Source organism: Barbus barbus (assembly GCF_936440315.1).
Source record: "Barbus barbus genome assembly, chromosome: 42".
Classification (NCBI taxonomy): domain Eukaryota; kingdom Metazoa; phylum Chordata; class Actinopteri; order Cypriniformes; family Cyprinidae; genus Barbus; species Barbus barbus.
Window position 1 is genome coordinate 17045527 of NC_136720.1, and position 26196 is coordinate 17071722.

Consider the following 26196-nt stretch of genomic DNA (forward strand, 5'->3'; position numbering starts at 1 on the left):
AATGTGTTCATCAGTAGTTGTCAGTAGAAATGTTTTTTTGTACATCCAGTGTTCAAATGCTGTGAAGCCACTTGACTGATCTCTGTGTGAATGTCCACAAAACTAAAGACTTTCTGTGTGTATAAGCGGTAGGCTATTTTAGAAAGGAACATTTAAAAGGTGAAACTGAGGAATTAGGGAGAATTTCCATTGTGTGAATAATAATCAATAAAATATGTGCATGTACACACACAGCCCCCGTACCATATACTGTTTTGTTCTCATAACGACTTAGTATGACAACGTGCCTTACATTTTTTTTTTAAATAAAATCAGCACTTTAGGTTGAAAAAGTACTGAAGCTATTTACTGAATCCTCGCCAAACAATGATACGCTATGGCACGGTCTTTGCGCTTCTGTGCCTTTAAGAGCGGAACCACGTGCTGCGGAAGAAGTGAACTGACAACAATAACACGCGGGTGAGTGTAAGCACTATTTTCAAATATTAATATTTTGCTTGCTTTGTATTATGACGCAAAAATGTTAAACAAACGAGCTTTGTAATGGTGATTCAGTTGTTCTTATGTAATAGTGTTAATGTTAACACGATAAATTCTATACATTTCATTATAAGTTTACATTGCATGCCTATACAAATTAATAAATCACTAAAACAATAATAAAATGATTGAGTGACTTAATCGCTAAGTGCATTTTCGTTTAGGGCTTTAGAATGGAGAGGGACACTCTCTCCTGCTTCATATCAGACCATGAAGGTTTCCATGGGACCATAAAAAACTCACCCCAAGACTTTGTGGTTATTGAGATAGACATCAGTGGACAACTTGTTAACAGTCCTAATGTTCAAGAAGGACATACAAAAAGACCTTCTCAACCAAGCCAAGCTATTAAAAGGGTTGGCAATCTAAATGGCAATAAATTAAAACAGATGACACTGACATTTTAAATCAGGATTGCTTTGATCTGAATGTAATCCTGGGTCCAAGTGTGAACAAAGAGTTGGAGCATTTTTGTTAGTTAAATGGTAATAAGTCCTAAGTTTTTGTTTTTTAAAGTAACAACCAAGCAGCCAGTGGCAGACTGTGAGCTGATCATAGCATATGTTTGATCAATTTAGCCTTCTCAAATCATCAGGACTTGCCTAAAATAAAATCTACTGATATTCTAAAACAGTTCAAGCAAATAACAATGTTTAAAGGTTAAACCTGCGCTATAATAATAATGTGGGCTAGCCATATCCAAGTTTGTGCGGAGAGAGGACGCTAAAGCGCGCTCTGCAGGACATGGAGGCACCAGCGCCTCCATGTCTTTCTTGTCTTGAAAAGGAGCGCTTCACAAAAATGAACCGAAGCTGAGCGAATACATGCCTCACAGACATGATAAATATATATATAGAAAGCTTTAAATTATCACTTAACGAAAAAAAAACGAAAACAAACTCTTTTATTATAATCTTAATCATAATCAATAAAGATGCATTTCTCTCTAAAGGCGCATCTAATGAGGAGACGCGAGTGAGGATCAGCAACTTCATCCTTGCAACACGGACTCAGAAAACATTAGTTTATTATTCAATAATTCAAATATCTCCTTATTATTTCCCATGGTTATGTTTGCTGGGGCTTTGCAGCAACAGTAAATAACCCTTTTAAAGCCAACATCACAAATTGGCTGATTGCGTACCTACTGTATGTAAAATCTTTGTTCATACCTGACAATTGTTAATGTTTGTCATCATATAAAACAGCTCTCTTAACAAAACCTGTCCAAAACACACAAACAATTTGTCAAACTCCATCAGGTGATAGAGCGCTGTGTTTTAATCTTGGGGCCTCATTTATAAAGTGTGTGTGCGCTCAGATTTGATCTTAGAGTGTGCATACGCTTATATTCACATCAGCGCTCATATTTATACAACTTTTTATTGTCGGAATATTGCAGGTTTTTCAAATGTAAGCTGTTCTAAATTATGATGATTGGTGATATTTTATATGTTAATGACATTAATTAGGAGTCGTTTACAAGCAGAGAGCTGAAACCATTCAATTGCGTGCAAGCTCAAGATCATTTGCAATTCATAGGTTCACATTTGAAAGAGACGCGTACGCGTGTTTTCTGTTCTAACGTACATTCTATGAATCACATGTACACATATTCGAGAGATGATCGTAAGATCAAATTTAAGATGCACAACATTTTATAAATGAGGTCCTTGGAGTCCCGAGTTCAAATCCCACTCTTGCTTTTGTAATTAAGCGCTTAAACTAAGCTAAATTAAGCTAAGATTAAAAACTAAAGCTTACATCACAAATTGAATGATTGCTTAACTATTGTATTGCCTCACTTTATAGAATCTTGGTTCAAATCCTATAATTGCTAATGACTTGGCCACACACCACTCCCCTTTCATAAACAGCTTTCTTAACAAAACCTGTCCAAGACATCCAAACAGTTTGTCAGACTTAGTAGCTCAGTTGATACTGCATTGGTTCTTAATCTTTAAATCCTGAGTTCTAATCCCACTTTTGCTTTTGCAATTAATTTGATAACTGCACTGTAAAAAAAAAAAAAAATTCTGAGCCAACTTCAAATTTTACCAGCTTCAGCAGATTTTTGAGTTTTCTCAACTTGTTTTAAGTTTATACAACAAAAAGTTGAGCATCTCCTACAAAAAAGTTTAGAGAACTCAAAAATCTGAAGCCGGTTGCCTTAAAATTTTAAGTTGGCTCAATTTTGTTTTGTACTACCGTTCCACAGAATAAAATTCAATAAACAGTTGTTAACAAAAAAAAAGAAAAGGGAGATTATGAACCCTGGCTTTTAACATCAGGTTCAATTTCCATGCCTTAAACACTGACCACTAGACCATCAGTGCTTTCATTTGATTTTTTCAGTCAAAAATATATAAATAAAATAAAAAGACATTGAAAAATGATTCTAGCTTTAGACTATTTTCACATTTAGAAAATCAGAATCTAAAATCTTAAAATTTTAAAATTAATTAATGTCAATTTAGGGAAAGGAAAATGCATGCATTTGAAAAAAAAATTGAATCTAAAATCATCAGAAAATTAATAAATGTAAATTTAAGGAAAAACCAAATACACACACGAATGAATGAATGAATAGCTACACCTATATTATAAACTGCAATAGGCTATATTTATCCATTAGTATAAATATTATATAACTATTAGTATAAATATAGGAACCACCCCAGGATTTAGTGGTTTTAACAAGCCACCAATAGAGGGCGACCACTTACCAGTAGAGACCAACGGGCACCATTACAGTTTGCATTAAAACAGTACAATTCCCATTATAACCAGTAAAACCATTACAAATTCTATGATGGGTTCTATTGTTTTTTTCAGCAAGGTTGGCTGTTCCCCCTTGCGAATATGAACATCTGCATGAATAAATGACCCACCGGCTAAATTTTATAATGTAGTTTAAAAAGGGGGAGTGATAGTTAACTAGTTTTAACTATAGATTCCATTTAAATGAATACACTTTAATGAAAACATGCAGTTGGTTGGTGAAAAGTGTCATTTTACATTTTTTGGCTGTGTCCTTGTATTTACAGCATCTTGACCAGCAGATGTCACCAGCATTTTGAACACTTCGAAAACTTGATCCATTTTGCAAAGCAATTGGTTCAAGTAAATCAGAGTTTCTCTTAGAAACTAAGCTTCTTGTTAAACGGATCACAGTATTTGCTCACATCATCTAATTTCTCACTCATTACTCATTTCTGAATCAAGTTGATCAAGCTGATCAGGGCAATGTGCTTGTTATATTAATCAGTAAAAAACTGTACATAGACACAATCTAAATGGTTAGTAGTTGTATAAATCAATTTAGCTGTTACCTGTCATTTGGTACAAACTTTTTAATAATCCAAATAATCAGTCAAGTTTTACACACACCAACCCATTTTACTTTGGTTTAATTTGTACTAAAAATGTGATGTTTGATTTTGTAGGTGTGAAGAAGCCAGAGTCTCACTCCTTCATCTATAACCTCATGATCATCAGTGACAGAGGAAGATCCAGTCAAGCTTTACTACATAAATGCCGCTTGACCCCAAAACGTTTGAATGGTAGTGATAATGTTACAAAAGCTTTCTATTTCAGATAAATGCTTTTCTTTTGAACTTTCTATTCATCAAATAATCCTGAAAAAAAAAAATTATACAAAACTATTTTCAAAATTGACATCAACAAATCAGCATATTAGAATGATTTCTGTAGGATCATGTAACACTGAAGACTGTAGTGATGATGCTGAAAATTCAGGTTTGCCAACACAGACATTTAACAATATTACTGTTTTTGCTGTATTTTTATCAAATAAATGAAGCCTTGGTGAGCAGAAGAGACTTCTTTTAAAAACATTAAAATTCTTGCTGATCTAAAACTTTTGAGCGGTAGTGTACATAAATGCAATTGTATTCATGTACATTACCACTCAAAAGTTTCATGGAGGTAGATTAATTTGCAGTGTACAATAAATACTAGTTATTCTATTAGAATTTCCACCCTGTTAGTTTCACATACCACCCTGTTAGATTTAAAGACCTAACAGGGTAGAATCTAACAGGGTGGACAGTTTTGAGCTAAATTAGCTGTAGTTTTTTGAGTGATCAACATTTAGCTCTCTAACCTTCTATAGATGAACTTAACTTTTATTACTATGTCAGCTATGTTTTTTATTTTTCTTTGATCGGACAAACAGTCTCTATAATATAGCCTAACAGGGTGGAACTTTAAGAGTGTGACAAGCAGGAGAACATTTCAAAAACTTAAAAAAAAGGTAGGAGTGAGAGTTGACACTTGCCTCCATTTGTACAGTTGAATTCCAGCGGAAAAAAATAAACAATATCACTTCCTGAAAATGATCTCAGTGGAATTGTAGTCTATTTTGGAAGGCGGGGGAGTACATACTAACAGGGTGGAAGATGACTTTAGGGACACGGTAAATGAAGAAAATTGTAAAAAAAAAAAATAATAATACATATATACAGTGTGTGTGTGTGTGTATATATATATATATATATATATATATATAATGATTATAAATGTGTATATATATATAGTTTCACATGATTTATATGTATGATTAGATGAAGTTTAGCCTAGTTCATAACTTAATTAAAAAAATATTTGAGGTTTTTATCATTTCATGGTTTATATTTCTAGTGTAAGTTATAACTTTGCACTGAGGACATGATAAAACTGAATGTATGTATCAATAAAAAGGTGAGTAAAAAACTAAATCATATTTTTAATGTCCATTATCTCTGTTTAAGTGATAAAGTAGACCTATTATGTATAATTTAAGCAATTTCTTCTAAATATGTGACTGTTTTGAGAAAATATAAGTAAATCATAGAGACAGAAAAGTCACTGTATAACAGGAATGACCCATGGAGGGATGTTTGCACCGTTACTCTCAGCCAACAGAGGCATGTGGACCGACATCGACTGTAATGATGGGAAATCTGCTGATGCACAGGTAATGCTTATAACAGTTCAGTGTGTGTTGTTTGCTTGTAAATGTGTAGGTTACTATCATTTTCTTTTTGAAGAAACCTAAGTAGGTGGGGAAGGGACGGGGAGTGAAAAAAATTATAGCAAATTAAATTTAAAACTATTAAACCCCACACCTTCTCACTCATAGGCTGGACTTGAACCAGCAACCTCTGAAACCGTGAGGAAGCATTCTAACAGCAGAGCCACAGATCTCTTGGCTGCACTTGTGCAGGACCTTATATTTCACTATTCTCCCTGTCGTTTTACAATAAGCCAGGGATTTGAACCACGATAATCCTGATTGTAAGGTGTGTTTGGCCATTAGTGCCACACTGGCTTTTACATTGAATGCTGGCATTTAGGCCACTTTGTTGGATGTAATGCAGTACATGAGCTTTAAATGTAAGCAATAGTGGGGCTCAAACTCAGGACTCCATGATCCCAATACAACACTCTGCATCCTGAGCCAATGAACCAGGTGAGTTAATGATTGTTTTGGAACGGTTTTATTGAGAGCATGATTTAAAAACCTGTTACCGTTCACCAGAGCGACCTCGCACTGAACGCTCTTTGTTTGCATGTGTCATTGTTTTCTAACAGAATAAATGAAACGGGACAAAGTTAATCTTGACAAACTATATATCATTCTGAGGGTCTAAGCCTCAAGCATCGACGACAGATCGCTGTTTTTCGATGGAAAGCTTATAAGGAATGTATTTGCTACATTTGTGTAAGCAGTAACGTACACATCCAAACACGCAGAGTAAAAAAGCAGTACGTACCTTTATCATTGTAATAACGAGCCACAAACGCGTCCACTGCTGAAATCCCAGTTTAGTTAGATAGGTAAGGGTCCACAGAACAACATCCCAGCGAGCACTTTTAGTCCAGCGAAACAATAACGTTGTAATAAGGATGAATATTCCTTTGTTTACGTTTCATTTCTTCAGAGAGTTATTGTTCGCGTCCGTTATGGAATAAATTACGCTCAAAAACAGCATCTTGGTGGTAAAAAAACAAAACGGTGTTGCAGCATACGGTTTTACAAACAGAATGAGACCGTCTACGGAAAAAAAAAGTCTCAGAAAAGCGGAATATAGATTATTTGAATTTGGCGCTCCCTCCTGCCGGCAGTGACGCAACTGTCATCTGAGCGGGGCGTAACTTAGCGATCTGCTTTATCCATAAAAAACTGTTTTTTTTTTTTCTTCTACATTTTTTTTATATGTGTGTGTGTGTATTGTGTGGGGAATGTGGCCGTGTCTGCATGATTATAATATGTATGGACGCACATCAGCGTGTTTATTAGCGACTCTATGACGGCTATCATTGTGATTCATTGATCAGCTATTATTGATTATATGGCCCATCTGTTTGATTATCATCTGAATGGAAGCACATCAGCGTGTGTTTACTGACTCTATGACCATGTCTGGCAATATCACTTCACATCTGGCAGTGATATTTATCATTGTAATAACGAATAACGAAGAATACTTCAGTATACATACTATATACAAAGCATTTTTTTTCTATTTTTTTTTCCTTTTTTATTACTCAAATAATTATTTTTGTATTTTTTAGTGCTCAAATAAATCTATCTATTATTTTATAATTGAAAAACTATGCAGGAACATGTATAATGACTAAAATAGCTTGTATAATTCTGCAATCCATTTGGTGGTTATTTTTCCTCAAACAGGGAGGTGGGGGGGACTATAAATAGTTTCAGAAAAAATATTGCAGGAATCTCATTTTTCATGGTATCTTCTTCAAATTTGAAATATGAACTCATGAGACACATGGCTTTCGATCCATTACTTTTCTGGATTGCTCCAGGACTTATTTCATGTATTTGTATATGAAATAAAAAAACATTCAGTGTGGAAAAATATTTTTCAAGGCACGTCAGTGCCTATAACTTTTTATCTTTTTGAGCATTATCAACTCTGGATGATAGATAGTAAAGCCCAGAGTCTCTTCTTTCCAAAGATACCTAATTTGTTTGTGTAAGCACACTTTGTCACAAACTGTTACCATTTTAATTTAGGTAGGTTATTTTCACCTGCGAGGCCACAAATGGGGGTGAAGGTTAACAGGTTTAAAAAAAAAACTGACATTTTTTTAAGAGCGTTTTAGATGGAGTTTTGCTAGACACAGTAACAACTTCTGTTTTAGATGGAAATACGATAAAATAGCCAATTACAACTTTTATAAGCCACAAAGTTTGCAACAGTTTGTTGTTTTTTCTGTTTAGTGGTACATATAATGACAAATGAAGTAATAGTAGGTTTTGAACTCAACATTGAAACACTTAATATCCCGAGTCACTGAATTTGTGGCATTAAGGTGTCTTTTGTTTTGCTGGATATCAGGTTAAAAAAAACATGCAATAATGGCAATGGATTTGAACACTGAACATGTGGAAAAAAAACTTTGACAAAGACAATGTTACTTCCATCTGTGAATGTCTGTTTACGTGCTTCTGTTGGCTGAGTGTAACCGTCAAAACATCCCTTATTCTGTAGGGGAAAGACATAAACAGACATCACTCCATACTGTGTAGCTTAAACTCAACATACTACAGTTAGTATAAAGTACAGTATACCTAAGTAATGATATATCAATTAGGGCTGGGTAAAAAAATATCGATTCTCCGATTTTAATTGATCTTCAGTTTAACGCAATGATATCAATTCGGGAAATCCCCGAATCGATTCTTAATGCGCGTGCTTCACGCAAGAGGATATGAATATTCACCTCTCGTCCTGAAGGTGTCACCATCTATAGATATACTTACCTGGCAGGGGAGACACCATGATCAAGAAGGCGGTTCACCCAGGGCGAGGCTTGGCCACGGTGTGTGTGTTCACTGCTGTGTGTGTGCACGTTGGATGGGTTAAATGCAGAGCACGAATTCCGAGTATGGGTCACTATACTTGGCTGAATGTCACTTCACTTATCTTTCGAATTGCTCCACTAAAAAAAACAACTGTGTGCACCCTATTATTAATGTAGATGTGTATTTCAGTAATAAACTTAAGTAGGAGAGTTTCAGTTACCAGCATTTATATCAAAATATGGATCCCATGTCTGCAAAACTAACATTTTAAATGAAATATTGATAGCTAATCGATATCGAATCGAATCGAATCGAAACCATAAAAATAAGAATCGAATCGAATCGCAGAATTGGTCACAATACCCAGCCCTAATATCAATAATAATAATTTGCTTCAAGATTATAAATGTAATGCAACGATAACTGATTCATTTGTTCTTCTGTAGGTCTGACAGCTCATCAAGAGAGCAGAATGTAAACAAAGACTAAATTACCTGACAGAGAAGCTGGGATTTAATGACTTAAATACAAAAATGAATCCTGCTAGACGTGTAATTTTACACGAGAAATGCACTGGAAGAGGAGAAGGTGAGTCGGTTGACATCTTCCATGCCTGCACTTTATCACAGCGTTTGTCTGTTTTGTTTGTTTATGGGCTGAAGTGTGTGCTGTTAAGTGATATTGTGAGTTTGTAACTGAGCTGTCATCTGCAGAATTTATACTTGAATCAATCTGCATGTGTTGTTGTGAGTGTTATCAAGCGTCATGTTGTCAAGCAGCATCTGAATGTGTCAAACTGAACCTATAAAGTCCGATTCTGCTGGAGTGGATAGAAAACTACACTTCAGTGTTTTTTATGCTAAATCCACTGGAATATTGTTCTCACTTTGTGGCGCTTTTTTGGACTGATATATATAGGGTCACTCCTGTGTGTTTAAGTGCAGACTAGAATGCATTTCATTCATAGTAGATGCGCTTCATCGTTTTGACCACCACATGGCAGTAATTGTGCAGCAAAGTTTTGCTTAATGAACCCAAATTCACTACATTTGTTTTGAAAGGGGTTGTGAGATGGTAAACTGCACTTGCAATAGGGTTCAAATTAAAATAATATAGTACCAAATCATTAAAAAGAAGAGATAATACATTTATTCAAAGAGAATATTGTTTAGCTAGCAATTTTGTTCAGTCAGTGCTTGAAAGACCAGCTTAGCAGTGACCTGCCAGTGCTCAATATCTGTGGTCAGTTAGGCTTGGACTTGTAGAGGAAAGTTCATAAAAACACAGGCTCTCATTCATAAGTAACATAAACAGCCTTGTGGCCTCTAAACCCCCTTAAAGTGCTCACTCTGTCTCTTTTTCTGTATCTGACTTTCAGTTTAGATCCTTTATGTCTCTCATCCTTTATCTTTGATAGTCATTGCCTCAATACTCTAAGAATCAAAGTAGGATACAGTATTAATGTTAAGCTTTAAATAACAGCATCAAACCCCAAAGGACAGAATAAAAAGGATTGATTAAAGGACTGGGTCATAATGTTTCTTGCCCAGTCATCTTAAATGATTGCATTCTGGCTTCTACCACATCCAGAAAATGTTTTACATAGTTCTGACCTCAGAGAGCAGTGTGTTTTGTGTGTCTCAGCTACGGTGGTCACTGTTTAAATCTGTCAGGATGGGGTATGTTGTTTATACCTCAATGTCAGCTGTGGTAAGCAACCGATGAGCAAGCGCAGTCTTCATTTTAGTCTGGATGTTAAATTGTTTGGAACTGAAAAACAATGCTCTCTGTCTTGTTTTCACAAGAATTCGGTTGTTGACATTGAGACCCCAGCGTCCTCTCCTCTTCTCTACATTTATGAGATTTGCCAAGCTTGGCTGAAGTGACCACTTATTTAGCATACATAAAATGAATCCTTTCAATATAATCCTTGAGTGAAATGAGCACATTTTCTTCAGAAATATATTATAACTATCTATCTATCTATCTATCTATCTATCTATCTATCTATCTATCTATCTATCTATCTATCTATCTATCTATCTATCTATCTATCTATCTATCTATCTATCTATCTATCTATCTATATATATATATATATACATTTATTACTATCATTAAAATTAATACACAACTAAAATGATCCTGTATGGACACAATGTCATTTAATTTAGTTTTTTTTTTTAAGAAATATTAAAATAATAATCAAATTAATTTAAATTAATAAATGTTGTTCTTTTGAAGGTTTTAATCATCAGAGAATCCAGAAAAAAAAAATCTATGTTAGCAGCACTCTGACTGGAGTTATGGTTGCTGAAAATTTAGCTTTGCATCATGGAAATAAATTGCATGGTGAAATATATAAAAAGTGCCATAGAATGCATTGATACAATATTTTAAATTGTTCTCTGATATCTACATAGAAGGTATGTGGCTTAGGTAAGTGCAAAAATTCTCCAGAAATGGTTTTACATGTTCATTTACAACCCTAGGATTTCTCCCTAGAATGAAACGGTATGTTATTGGCTTATGTGGAAGGGTCATGAATAATAATGTTAAGCTCTGCTCTGATTGGCTGTTTAACAGTGCAGCTCATTTCAGTAGCTCACAGGAAAGAAACACAGGGAAAATACATACTTTCTCGTACAGTTATATTGTCGGGTATTTATACTGTATATAAAATGCGGGCATCAGGGAGCTGCTATTAATATGCGGGGCACTGAAACTGCTTTCAAATGCACGATCGCTTTTTACTTTCACTTTCGAGATTCGCGATCGCATGTACTATGTTTATACTATGGAGCGGCAGACTTACCACACATTTTACAAGATCAGATGCTTGTCGTTGTGCTCAGGATCTGTAAATCATTCGCCATTATCCTCAGTCATCTCTCCTACTCTGTTTATGTGGTAAGTGAAATCTTATGTACTGTAATGTAACAGGCTACAGCTAGCAAAGAGCTAACCATGTCCCTTTAGTGGCTCACGTTATTTTATTAGAATGAGTTATTTGCTTTCTGTGCCTTTCTGAATACAGACATCAATCCATCCCTGCACTTCATCCCCTGCACAGCCTGGAACATAACATTTATTTCCACGATCTGCCATTTTCGTTGTTGTCCTCGTTTGTTTCTTCACAATACCTGCAGAACTTCTAATGGTTCGGCTGGCGGCTGGTCTAGAACATGGGCGGGTATATGCAAATGTTGGGGGCATAACTATTAGTGATAACGACTGTTACGTAACAGTAGGTGTTATGTTCTGATTCGCCTATTTTTCAGTGGTCTTTTTTATTCACGAGATTTACATAAGGAGGAGGAGACAATGGTGTTTGAGGCTCACTGTATGTCACTTCCATGCACAGAACTCTTATTATTCAACTATGCCAAGGTAAATACAGTTTTCCATTCTATGGCACCTTTAAAACAATTTTAAATGTAAATATTATTTTAAATATTTCTGTTTTCATTAAAAATTCGTAAAAAAAAAAATATATATATAGCCTATATATATATATATATATACAGTGTGTGTGTGTGTGTGTGTGTGTATATATATATAAAAAATATATACTTCTTTTTTTTTTACAATTACTTTTTCTTATGATCACCAAGGCTGCATTTATTTGACCAAAAATATAATAAAACACACACACACACACACACACACACACACACACACATATAATATAGCTGTAAGATATAATTGTGTCATTTTTTTCCTTTTGATTTTGGGTTCAAATATGAGTCAGACATGTCTGAGATTCACTCCTACATCCCAGTGTCCTAAATTTTCTCTGTTATGGCAGGAACATGGTACACAAATCTGTTTGGTGTCACTCTGCAGTGCAAACATATTGATCTGTGGAAACCACTAGCTAAATTATCAACAACTGACAGGCAGCGGAGATCGAGAGCAATTGTTGGAGGCGATGTTTCCAGTGTTTTAACATTTCAGAGAGGGACTCGGCCAACTGAAATAAACACACAATCAATTCAGCTCACAAGTTTTTAGCCATGCTGTTTTTTCCCCTTCATTTCATTACCACAGTCTCTTGATGCTATTTTCATGTATCATCTACAATCGTAACAATGTTTGGCGTATGAAAATGCCAAGGTGCTTTCCAATGGGAATTTTCACTGGATGGGTTTAAAATTAAAAGCTCTTGTAAAAACTATTGTGTGCTCTGCTATGATGAGTTATTTGGTTGCCATGGTGAGGGAAAGCTCGTTATTTTTAATGGTTCTACGGCGCTGCAGAGCCTTAAGCAATGGCACTGACAAACTGCCAACCTCAGCAAACGCTCTGTGTGGGGCACGTTATAAGGGTGAAAGCACCATATACACACACTCACACACACATAGGCCTACCTGCAAACGCTGGCACACGTAGACGACGCCTTCAACAGAAATCAGTCTGCCCTCTTGTGGAGGTGGCCTGCAAGCTAACATATTTATTAACCACCTTCAGCCCACAGATCAGATTTTGTATCTAACTATAATTGATGAGATCTAGTCATTTAGGCTGGACGACAGAAGGAACAGCTGGGATGGAGACTTGTAACAGAATCAGGGAATAATAAATGTCTCTCAGCTCCACTCTATGACCATCAGTCCTCAGCAGGAGACACGTCCATCCATCACTGCCAATGAAAGATGGCCAGAAAGCCCTGCAGTTTACTTGCCCTCCACTTGTTCCAAATCTGTCTGAGTTTCTTTCTTTAGCTGAACACAGAAGAAGATATTTTGAAGAATGTTGGTAACCAAACAGTTGCCAGTAGGCATTGACTTCCATAATATTTTTTTCAAGTCATGGCTACTGTGTGGTTGCCAGTATTCTTCAGAATTTCTTCTTTTTTGCTCAACACAAGAAAGAAATACAGGTTTGGAACAACTTGAAGGTGAGTAAACTATGACAGATTTTTTTATTTTTGGGTGATCGATCCACTTTGAAGCCATATGATAGCTTTGTAAAGATCAAAATGTAAGTCAGGCCTAGCAATGTTATTGGGAAAATAAAGCTGATTAACGCTCACTTCTGCTGCATTAAACATCGGCCTTATACTCAAGCATAAATTCTTGCTCATAACACAGGTCTAATTCTGTGCACATATACTGCTTCAGTGAAACAGGCTGGATGCATTAGCTCTGGATCAGTCTGATCGGCGCTGTGAAGGATCTGACCTGATGTCCCTTCAGCAGGAGGAACGGTACAGGTCACACTCACCGCCTGTTGTTGCTCATGCTCCAGTTCACCAGAAAATAAGAGCTGATGTACTAAGCAAAGAGAAGATTGTCTTCGTGTACTTCTAAAGGATTAGTTCACTTCCAGAATCAAAATTTCCTGATAATTTACTCACCCCTATGTCATCCGAGATGTCCATGTCTTTCTTTCTTTAGTCACAAAGAAATTAAGTTTTTTGAAGAAAGCATTCTAGGATTTTCTCCCTATAGTGGACTTCAATGGGAGCCAACAGGTTAAAAAAAAAAAATAATAATAATATACTTTTTAACCACAAATGCTTGTCTTGCACTAGCTCAACTCCATGCATTACGTAATCACATTGGAAAAGTCACAAGTGGTTAGTTTTGTGTACTTTGGTTCAAAAAGTTAGGGTAGGGCAAAAATCTTTTTTTTTTTTTTTGTAGAGGGCATTTGACTTTCTTTGCATGTTTGCTTGGGTCAGTAGGCCTACTTCCCCCTACACGTCACACGTGATAATTCCAATGTGATTGCGTGAGGTTGAGCTAATGCAAGACGAGTATTTGTGGTTAATAAGTAAAAAAAAATTTTTTATAAAATGACCGATCATTTTTCTAGATAAGACACTTAGTCCTTGGCTGTAGAGCCCTTTGAAGCTGCATTGAAACTGCAATTTGGACCTTCAACACGTTGGCTCTCATTGAAGTCCACTATATGGAGAAAAATCCTGGAATGTTTTCCTCAAAAACCTTAATTTCTTTTCGACTGAAGAAAGAAAGACATGACCATCTTGTGTGACATGGCGGTGAGTAAATTATCAGGGAATTTTTATTCTGGAAGTGAACTAATCCTTTAACTATCACAGTTCTCTGCTGTTCTCTGACTTCTCTCCAATGCATGGCCTCATGGTTAAATTGTTCAATGGAGTCACACTTCAGAATCTCAGCGGAACGAGTACGTTATTTGAGTATTTTTCAGGTTTATGAATACTGTGTATTCACTAGGAGTCGTTTTGGAATCGGATCGTGACTTCCGGGATCGGATCGGATCGGATCGGATCGTGAAGTGCCTGAAGGTTCCCATCCCTAGTATTCACATACTATGTACAGTGGGGAAATTATTTGCCCACCGACAAAGAAAGGATCAGTCTATAATTGTAATGGTAGGCTTATTTGAACAATGAGAGACAGAATAACAATGAAAAATCCAGAAAAACGCATTTCAAAAAAGTTATAAATTGATTTGAAAGAAGTATTCGATATTAGCAATCAGCAATATTTCTGGCTCCAAGGTGTCTTTTAGGACACCTCAATCTTCAGGAGCTGAGATTAGGAGCACTCTCTTAAAGGGAGTACTCCTAATCTCAGTTTGTTACCTGTATAAAAGACAACCTTTCCACAGAAGCAATCAATCGATCAGATTCCAAACTCTCCACCATGGCCAAAACCAAAGAGCTGTCCAAGGATGTCAGGGACAAGATTGTAGACCTACACAAGGCTGGAATGGGCTAGGTGACAACAGTTGGTGCGATTATTCGCAAATGGAAGAAACACAAAATAACTGTCAATCTCCCTCGGATTGGGGCTCCATGCAAGATCTCACCTCGTGGAGTTTCAATAATCATGAGAACGGTGAGGAATCAGCCAAGAACTACACAGGAGTATCTTGTCAATGATCTCAAGGCAGCTGGGACCATAGTCACCAAGAAAACAATAGGTAACACACTACGCCGTGAAGGACTGAAATTTTGGAGCGCCCACATGGTCCCCCTGCTCAAGAAAGCACATGCACAGGCCCATCTGAAGTTTGCCAATGAACATCTGAATGATTCAGAGGAGAACTGGGTGAAAATGTTGTGGTCAGATGAGACCAAAATCAAGCTCTTTGGCATCAACTCAACTCGCCATGTTTGGAGGAGGAGGAAGGCTGCCTATGACCCTAAGAACACCATCCCCACCGTCAAACATGGAGGTGGAGACATTATGCTTTGGGGGTGTTTTTCTGCTAAGGGAACAGGACAACTGCTCCGCATCAAAGGAGACGATGGACGGGGCCATGTACCGTCAGGGCCAGGGCATTGTAAATGGGTCGTGGATGAGTATTTCAGCATGACAATGACCCAAAACACACGGCCATGGCAACATAGGAGTGGCTCAAGAAGAAGCACATAAGGTCCTGAGTGGCATAGCCAGTCTCCAGACCTTGATCCCATAGAAAATCTGTGGAGGGAGCTGAAGGTTCCAGTTGCCAAACGTCAGCCTCAAAAGCTTAATGACTTGGACAGGATCTGCAAAGAGGAGTGGGACAAAATCCTTCCTGAGACATGTGCAAACCTGGTGGCCAACTACAAGAAACGTCTGACCTCTGTGATTGCCAACAAGGGTTTTGCCACCAAGTACTAATGTTTTGCGAAGAGGTCAAATACTTATTTCACTCATTAAAATGCAAATCAATTTATAACTTTTTTGAAATGTGTTTTTCTGGATTTTTTTGTCTCACTGTTCAAATAAACCTACCATTAAACTTATAGACTGATGTTAAAGGTTCTTTATGGAACCATTTAGACAAAAGAGGTTCTTCTATGGCATCGTGAAGCACCTTTATTTTTAAGAGTTTATGGGAAACAGCAATAGTGATGTTTGTCTTTGCAACCATGACTAATAATATTTAAAAAGGGTTTAGAACAAAGCAGACAGACTCGTAAACCTAATTCATCATAGAAAAACTGCAAAGCTGGCAGTTATCCGTCACATATCCTTACCAGTTATTAAAATACACTGGTTGACTTGACTTGCTGATAAGTTCAAGATAAGAGCACAAAGATGCACTGGTTATCACTCAAGTGCATCCGCATCTCATTCTCCGCCACAAAGATTGGATTGGAGAGAGTGGATAAACGCATATCTGGGCCACACATGAAGAAAGCGGTTTCACTTCAGATGTATCAGCTGATAAGGTTTGTCCTTACTGTGACTGGGCCCTCTTACCGCAAAAGAGACACTCTTCTAGTGCTATTGTTGAGCCGCTATCAGCTTTACACTACAATTTTGCTCTGAGTGCCTGCAGTCAATGTACCTCCATCGTCCTTTTGTTATGGCCTTTCTGAGCAGCAAAAAAGACCATTGGGATCATCCTAAATATTTTTGCCTCTCCAGGTCAACGTTGGCCCGATGAAAATAACTCTTTCAAAAGAGATGGGGCTTTGCGTTAACTAGCGCCATGAACACTGCACAAGATGATTAAAGAGCTAAAGGTGAAGTCTCCGTTTGATGTGGGGAGACAGAGACAATGATACTCATTATCGCTGGCGCTGCAAATGTCTCCACCTCTGGATTGGATCAGGTGCTAACAGGTTGACATGAGGGTAATTTCTAACCCGTCTGGGGTAATTGAAGAGCAGCCATATAGACCAGATTTATAGGCTACATTTTATGGCCCGATGATAACTTTCTCTAGTCTGCTACGCTGTGGGATTGTTAGGCTTGGCTCTTTGCCTTAAATTAAAGGAGGTTTGGAAGGATGAGAATAAAAATACAACTCTAAACCGCTGATATCAAATCTTGATCTGTAAGGTCTTATGAGGTCAACGCCAAAACCAACGTCCCATAATAAGAACTCATATGCCAGAACTCACGTTAATGCTATTTTCTGAGAACTGACAAGGATAAACGTCAGAAAAGCTTTGAAAGAAAAGCGATCTTTTAGTTCCAGTTGGGAGCGTCACACGTTATGTCACATTACATTGGGAAAGTTATCACAAAGGAACCTGCCATTAACATTTAAGCATGAAACAAGCTGAAACAGATACATTTCGAAAACTTTCCTGTGTGAAAATCTGCCTTTTTCCTGTGCTTTTCACAACTGGAACAACTGCAGAGAGAGGAATCTAGACAAAAGTACAATTATAAATCATCTTTTCTCAATCCAGGAATAAAAAGCTGTCTAATTTTAGCGTTTAAAGCGGTCGAACAGTGAAACGAAGCGTTCCCTTTCACTTGAATGATTATCTCAATCTCTATATCTCTTGGTTGGCTCCAATGAATTAAATGCTCCATAAGTACATTTAACTAAAGAGGTAATTGAATATTGTCTTAGGCCTTTGAACAGCATGGCTCTTAGCAGAGATTGTTATCCATTAGGATACGGATGGACGGCAAATGCTTATTGAGCTGTTTTAAAAGGGGAAATCCTTCAAACTGATGTAGACGCTGACAGACATGAACAGAACACTGTCCTTCCACATTACTGACTATAAATATAAAACCGCTTTGTGAAAACGCAGTAATTTTAAAGCACAAATGACATTTTTTACAGTGATAATTTAAGTTAATAAATATCTATATTTATTTATTTAATTAATTATGCTAATTATTATACATTTAATGCTAATTATTATTAATTTAATAATACAGTTCAATATAATTTTTGGCAAATCACACTATGTTATATTATGCTGTAATGTGTAAATAAATGTTAATTAATTTATTTAAATACACAATTTATTAACATTTATTTGAATTTTTATTAAAAAATATATATAGTTTATTAATATAAAAAATTATATTTTATAATAACAAATATTATTTTTTAATCATTTTATTACACAAAATACTATTATTGGCTTGTTGGTATCTACAAGAATTTTATTATTAGTGCATCCTTATTTTTTTTTCTTTCTTTCGTTCTTTTTTTGTGTGAATGTACAGTCTGCTAAACATTATTGCAAAATAAAACCCTTTAGGGCCATACAAGTTTTATTTTGCGATAATGACCAGCTGACCATCATCTCTTACATTTAGCGTGGAAAGTACTAAATATTACAGGAAGGCTAAATGTGACAGAGTGACTTAAATTTTTGAGTGACTAAATATGCTCTACCCATCTGGTCTGACATGCTTTTTCTTTCGGTCATGTTATCTAATGTGTCCATCTTTGATATGCAGCACAGTCTGTCACTCAAACAACAGTGTGACCATTATCTCCCCTCCACATTAAGCCAGTGCACTAGGCATTAATTACAAAGCCTCACGCCCTATATCTGGTGTGGATCAATGCATTGACTCTTTATGCACTCACAAAAGCAGAGAGGCTGAGAGTGGATCAAACGGCCCACATTCCCATGCCGTCACTCGGGCGTCCTGCAGGACAGCACGGAGTCCTGACACACGTGCATCTGCTCACACACCCAGCCGACACAATCAGCCTGCGATCTCAAGATCACGAGATGTGTTTGAAGCAGTGCCGCCGGAGCTCACACAACGACGAGATCTCTGTGAGAAAAGGTTGGAATGAGTCCCTGAGGAGAACAGCTGAGGAAGGGGAATGCTTTGTACAAGATACAGGGATACAGTGATACACTCAAAAAAGCATGTGACAGAGAGTTATCCACCCGAGGGATGTGTTTATTTGATTTCAGATACACAGAGAGCATTTTATTGACTTTTATAGGTGTTTCTGATGTTTCTACAGGCTGTCAAACTCCAAAAAGTATTCCAAAGCACTGAATATGCCTCATTATATTATTAATTATTATTTTTTTGTTGTTGATTATTATTATTTCTGTGGGCATAAAGTCAAACATGTCAGGGTGATACAACTGTCCTGATATCATAATGAAGAAAATAAAGCCTCATTAAATCATTGAAAAGCACATTACATTATCAAGTCACTGTAAAAAAAAAACTCTCTCTCTCTCTATATATATATATATATACTTAAAAAAAATTCAAAGTTGTAAATAAAGATTATTGAAGTATATTTTACAAGAAAATATTCTTTCAGTTTTTATACTCCAAAATGTAATGTATTACTTGCCGTTTCTTTGTAATTGTTTGTAAAATTACTAGCAATTTCTGAATGAAAATAGTTTCTACACCATTTTTTTTTTGTAGTCTACACAATTATTTTTTTTTGAATAAAACAGTGAGGATAGGTTTTACGAGAAAATACTGTTTCATTTTTTCTACTTAAAAATGTAATGTTTAATTGTTCTTTTGTATTTATTTGTGAAATTTGCTAGCTATTAAAAGCATGTCAAAGTAAATCCTATACCATTTTTTTCAGAGTACTGAATAATAACAATAGTATTTTAACAAAACTGCTTCACGGCTTATTTTTATTTTAATAATTTGGCTTTTTGACAAGACAATGTTAGTTCAGGTTGTAAAATGTCATGTGGTGCAACTGCTCGAAAAAAATAATAATTAATGATTTTTATAAAACATACTATTGACGTTGTACAATATATTTATATTAACAGTTTTGAAAGTGAATATTTACACTCAAACTTACCGTTTTTAGCGATGCCAATTATACTACCATACACATATTTTGCATTCCACAGAATAAATAAAGTCATACAGGTTTGGAACGACATGAGGATAATTGACAACAATTTTCATTTTTGGGTGAAATATTCCTTCAAGTTGAAGGCTCATAAATCAGCGTTAATTGCATACGTATATGAATTGAATGTAATGTGAGAAAATAAAACCACATTATGCTACAGTGCATCAGAAAATGTCCTCTAACAGATGCAAATAGACAGGTTTGAAAACGAAGTGCTTCAATGCAACATTCTCATAAAAAGTCTCCACAAGCTAATGAGCTTGCCTCTCTTGTTTATGATCTGTGGCTGGACTCGAGTTTGAATGCATTACACCAAAGACGCAAAACCCACAATTAAAGACATGCCTTTCAAATCTGTTTACGAACCACAAGAAACCAGGTGATCCACAGCATATGCATCAAAGAAAAGACTAGATCCAAAATAAGGCCGATCTGACGGAGTTTTCTATATCAGTGCCTATTCATTGAAGTGAGTTTCGCTATGATTTTAAATTCTGCATTGGAAGTATTGCTTAATTAGAACCAGTTTATCCAGCAATCGGGTCGCGAGTTTAATTCAACCCATGGGAGATTGAATCATTATGTTGACTGCAGTAGATTAAACACATGTGGGTAAATGATTTTTGATGACTGCCATTAAGAAGTACATAGACGGGGTGATTAAAAAATGCTTACATGAGTTATGTAAGATTAACTTTTTTAAACTAAAAGTGAAACAATGTGACACCCCCCAAGGCCTGTCGTGGTGGGCTTGTGTTTTACCGTTAGAGCGACTCACCCTCAAGCTCAGCTCAATGCCTTCAACTGCTAAACAATGAGCCGGATTGTGCTTGCCGCTAGCAGATTTTGTGTAATGCGCCCAAATTAACATGTGATAGTGATTTAATGCTCAACACTTTCCCTTGTAGTGTGTGTGAATGGCTTGGTGGACTTGCACAAAAGCAGCTTCATGGATCAGTCATTAGCACACCATTACGGTTGCTTTTATGGGGGCTGTCAGCCAGTCCCCATTACGAGCTGAAGTGAAAGGAGGAATCAATCTAAGGAGGAAAACATCTTTTCCTGAATCTAAGCAGGCATTTATCTATGTGTGCAGAAAGAGCTGCAAGTTAACAGTTCTTGTTTCCAGCCAATATAAAGAAAAATTCTTAAATCAAGAAGGATTTTCTAGACAAATAAAAATGATGGTCTTGTTTTTATGGGGTAAGCAAAATAATCTTGTTTTCTGTTTGAAATAAGATTATTTTGCTTACCCCATTGGCAGATTATTTTGCTTGTAAGTAAGAAAAGCATTTTATGCAGTGTGGCACAAATTCTATTTTTGTTAAAAATCTATTAACATTTTTCATACTTGGTTTATAATTTATGTCATTGTCACTAAAACTATGATAACTTTTTTGAACACATTTAACTTTTGTTTCACTGAAAAAAAAATTCCACAATCCTTAAGGGGGGCGTTTTCCCCCACTCTACCCTACTGAAGCGTAGTTACCCAGCATGCCTTGCAGCTCCGAAAAGTCTGGATTCGGACTGAATACTTGCCTTATTGTCTTAAATTGAAAAAGAGAGCATTTTTCAGATTATAAAAAATACTTGAAGCGTAGTTAGTCAACAGCCTCCGAAAAAGACTAAATTTGGACTGCATACACACCTTGTGTAAAATGGGTTTGGCAGGCGTTCATGAGAAACTGAAGTTTTAGAATGTGCTGTATTTTTTGCATCTTGCGTTTGTGTGGTTACCCTCATTGAGGTCTGTAGAGCACCAAAAGTTAGTCTTGGGTTGACAAGCTCAGGTGTATTGCTTGCATATTTTGTTTTATAACGATTTTATGAAGTCAAATAAGTATTCCAACTACCTAATAAAGGAACATGATATCACAATACGTTAAGTGTCATGTATCTACATTATTGATGTATTATGGTTTGTTTTCAATAAACAAAACCATGCAATTATACTATAGAAAGTGTAGTGTTTTTGTTGTTAGTTGTGAATTATTTTGTTGAGAGATCTAGGTTTCATTATAAGTGTAAGCAATGAGATTAATACTTATTTACGTAAACAGTTACCCAGCATGCCTCGCAGCAGGCTCCAAAAAAGACTGAATTTGGACTGCATGCACAACTTGTTTGAAACGGTTTGGGAGGGCGTTCATGAGAAACTGAAGTTTTAGAATTTGCTGTATTAACTCGTGGTGCATTTGTCTGGTTACCCTCATTTAGGTCTGTAGCGCCAAAAGTGTATAGCCCTAGGTTGTCAAAACTGTTTGTTTATGTTCTATATTTGTGGTGTTATTAATGATTTCTACTGTGCAGCAAAGAAATCTGACACCACAATAAACTTAAAATCAGGTATATTCATGATTTGTTTTGTATGGACTGATTGGTTTTATAAAAACAGCTGTGTTTGTCTAATGCTATCTTGATGTGGTTTTATATTACACAGCTATTTTTAACACATTGTAGATTTAGTATATATGCCTGTAGAATGTTACTATTAATAAACTCATGTTTATTCCACTAATAATGGTTTAAGTATAAGAGACACATTGGAGACATGTATAATTAAATATGAAGTGCATAATTTGTGTTCCTTCATTAATTTATAGTTTTTGTTGTGTGTGTTTATTAAGAGTGCTTGCTAATTAGGCTAATTAGGGGGAAGTCGTGGCCTAATGGTTAGAGAGTCGGACTCGTAATCCAAAGGTTGCAGGTTCGAGTCTCGGGCCGGCAGGGATTGTAGGTGGGGGGAGTGAATGTCCAGCGCTCTCTCCACCCTCAATACCACGACTGAGGTGCCCTTGAGCAAGGCACCGAACCCCCAACTGCTCCCCGGGCGCCGCAGCATAAATGGCTGCCCACTGCTCCGGGTGTGTGTTCACGGTGTGTGTGTGTTCACTGCTGTGTGTGTGCACTTTGGATGGGTTAAATGCAGAGCACAAATTCCGAGTATGGGTCACCATACTTGGCAGTATGTCACTTCACTTCACTTCACTAATTAGAGATAATTAACTAATTTATCTATTACACACATCTGTTTACCATTGAAACAAATCTAAACTATAAAACCACCTTGAGATAATTTAAAACCACCTTGGTTCATAGGTTTGCGATATCAATGCCCAAATTATAAAAAAGCTTTGAAACACACAACAAAATCTCATTTGCTGAAATCACATGACTTGGCGAGTTCAATATGCTCTACAACCTAGTCGTAAAATGTTTTGGAGCTTCATGGAGCAGGGATTTGAAAGTGCCCAACACTAGAAAAATCGAGCTTTTCAAAACAATTGGAATTGGAATCAGCTGTACCAATTCCTTCACTGTTTCAAAGTGCTCAAAACACCACACACTAGTGAAACTTATCTGCACCAACATGTCCAAATTCAATGATAACTCAGCACAAACACACGTAATTATTTTACAAACTACCTGCAAATGTTTTCATTAAAGTATAATATATTACATGAAACCTACAAATGATTAAATACCATGAAATATGAAGCTGCATAATTTGTGTTCTTGTTTGTTTAGTGTGTTTATAGAAGGTCTTGGCTAATCAGGCCAAGTACAGACAATTAACTATCAATTCACTCTCCTTTTTTCATTATTCGCATTGTCATTAAAACTGACCTACATTTTAAAACTGCCAAAACCATATGTTAGACATGGGTGTACTTTGGGGTCATTACCCCTAGTGGCAAACTATCTAAATTATAAACTATCTAACAACTTGAAACGATATGACGTAATAAAGGCTTGTTTGCTGACATCACATGACACTGATTTGAAAAAAGTCGTAGAAGCTGCAAAGCTTTATAAAGCAGTAATTCGAAAGTGCCCAATACTAGAAAAACTATGGCTTTGTCCAAATACCCACACTTGCAGTCACACTTGACCACTTGACTACTTAAATGACATATTTCCTGTGTTCAAGTGAGGATGAAGACCACAATTGTGTGTCGAACTATTCATTACCTGATGGGACACATAGTGTTGTAAAAATTCAAGTGTTTACACAGCTTTATTTTCATATAAAAGCTAAATACGTTGCATTTTAAAATCAACTTCTAAATGTCTGTTCAGTAGTCCCTATAACATGACATAGCCTAATTTTAATTTGTGGTGCTTCTAATTAAATGATAAAAACCACTACTCATCTTTGCACCAATAAAATGTAAAAACACTGTTTTTCTACCAAATTATTTGTAATATCTAATTATTATTAATATTTAACTTACATTGGAAAGGTTTCCGTGACCTCTCACGAGATCTCGGCAAAAAGTCTCACGATTTATTTCCAGAACATGATGCATGATGGGATACACTTAGCCTCGGATACGCGATTGTGAGAGTGTGGAATTAGTGTGCGTTTTTAAGACATGGGACAGACTTGCACACTTACTTCCTGTTGCGTGCACGCACTCTCAAGTGGCCAAGACCACAAGTGTGGGTATTTGGACAAAGCCTGAGCTTTTCGAAACTGAATCAATCATATTAATTGATTCACAAAATAACAATTGATTCTCAAAACACCACATGCTAGCGAAACCTGCTGGTCAAAATGTGTAAATGCAATTACCAATTCAGCCATTGGTTCATGGGTTCATATAAATGTCCAAGGCCCCCTAGTGGCAGACCATGTAAATGATAAAAAGGTTATAACACTAGGACATAACGAAGCCTTGTTTGCTGAAATGGACAGTTTGATACATGTTAACTTGGCCGGTTTGATACACGTTTCGAACCAGTGGTTCAAATAGAACATTTATGTTTTCAAAGCCTTATGAAAATGCATACAGTGCAAGCAATATAGAATGTGGGTGCTGTTGTCATTAAAACTAAATTCAAATATTTTTGCATTTAATTTTAAAATCAATTCAAAATAGAAGTATTTTCACCACCAATCTCAGACATTTGGGAGCCACTGCACATACTCCACTACGTGAGTCAATAAACCCTCTTTCACTACTGCAAGTATTCATAGATTCTCAGATTGTCTACCCAAAAATTCCAGATGACTTCACATTTCCATTCTTGCAACATCACTGCCATACATCAGCAAACGGAGGAAACACATGCCACAACAGTACAGCAATCTATCCACTGTGGAGCCAAATGATAATGGCAGCATGTTTCTTATTTCATGCCTCTCAGAACATGCAGCTACATCTGTGATCAGAGCTCCACTCACACGATTCACTTTGGCTCCAGGCAACCAGACGTGAATTGAGGGTCAGTTATATAGAGATGCAATAAAGTGGATCTGTCTTTAATTAAATATACCCATCAAAGCTTTGAGGTCGAGTACCTGTGTTTTGTTCCCAGAATGCACTCTGGCATGTTATGTGTATTTATTATTTCAGTTAGCTTCAGAGACGCTGCACTGACCTCCAGCCACAGAGTGCCTTAATGTCTCAAAGAGATCCAAGTATAGACTAATTAAACACCGAGTGGTTGGTCATTTGACTGCATCAGGAGGCGAAAGCTGCTTTGAATCCCTGTGGCAATATCTTATTTTTATCTCTTGCCGACAAAAGGAAGAAAAGATGGTGCTACTCTGTCTGTGTTCACATGACAGAGACACAAAATGACATCTTGCCTGCTCTGTGGAAAAACTTAGAATGCCAACTGATACTCCTCTTTCTTTTGTGGGATTACATTAGTTGACTGTAGACCTGAATATTCTACTCTCATATAAAATCTTTATGAAAGAATATGTACTCAAAAAAAATTTTGCTTTTGCAGTTTACTTGTTTGAAATGAGCAAATGCAACCATTTTTGAACATTTTGTCAGAAGTTGATTACATTGCATGCAATTTGTAAAATAAAAGTTTGGGATTACATGAATAATTTATGTTGCTTCAACTGAAATTGGGCAGTGGGTGTCTAGTGTCCAGCATGCTTTGCATGGAATTGGTTTGGGAGAGTAAATATTAAAATTAAGTGTTGTTTTATGTGATTTTCAGAAAGATGTGATTTTTATGTGATTTTCAAAAGCGTACAGTTGTTTATGTTCAATTGTCTATTAAGTGAAGATTTAGAAAAGTTTGTGTTGTGTAGTTTATGGGAGTCACCATTGTGCTTATGTGTTGTGCTTTTATTGAGGATAATAATTGAGGAATAATTTATTGAGAAGGTTTAACGAGTGATTGTGGTATAAAAAACAAACAACTTTTAAAACATCATTAGTTGTTATTTCATAAAAAAAAAACACTTTTGAAAATATACAGTTATATAACTTGAGTGATTATAATGATAGTTGTTGATA

The 26196-nt window shown here is 36.2% G+C and overlaps 1 protein-coding gene across 1 annotated transcript in view; it reads left to right on the forward strand.

Moving 5' to 3' along the window:
• Positions 1-418: 418 nt before the first annotated feature.
• Positions 419-26196, forward strand: part of LOC306861538 (uncharacterized protein) — a 31332-nt gene continuing 5554 nt past the window's right edge. Inside the window, exons 1-2 of the mRNA XM_079403860.1 lie at positions 419-459; positions 8824-8965. Coding sequence (XP_079259986.1) covers positions 8911-8965 — 55 coding nt within the window. The 5' untranslated portion in view covers positions 419-459; positions 8824-8910. The remainder of the gene's footprint in view (positions 460-8823; positions 8966-26196) is intronic.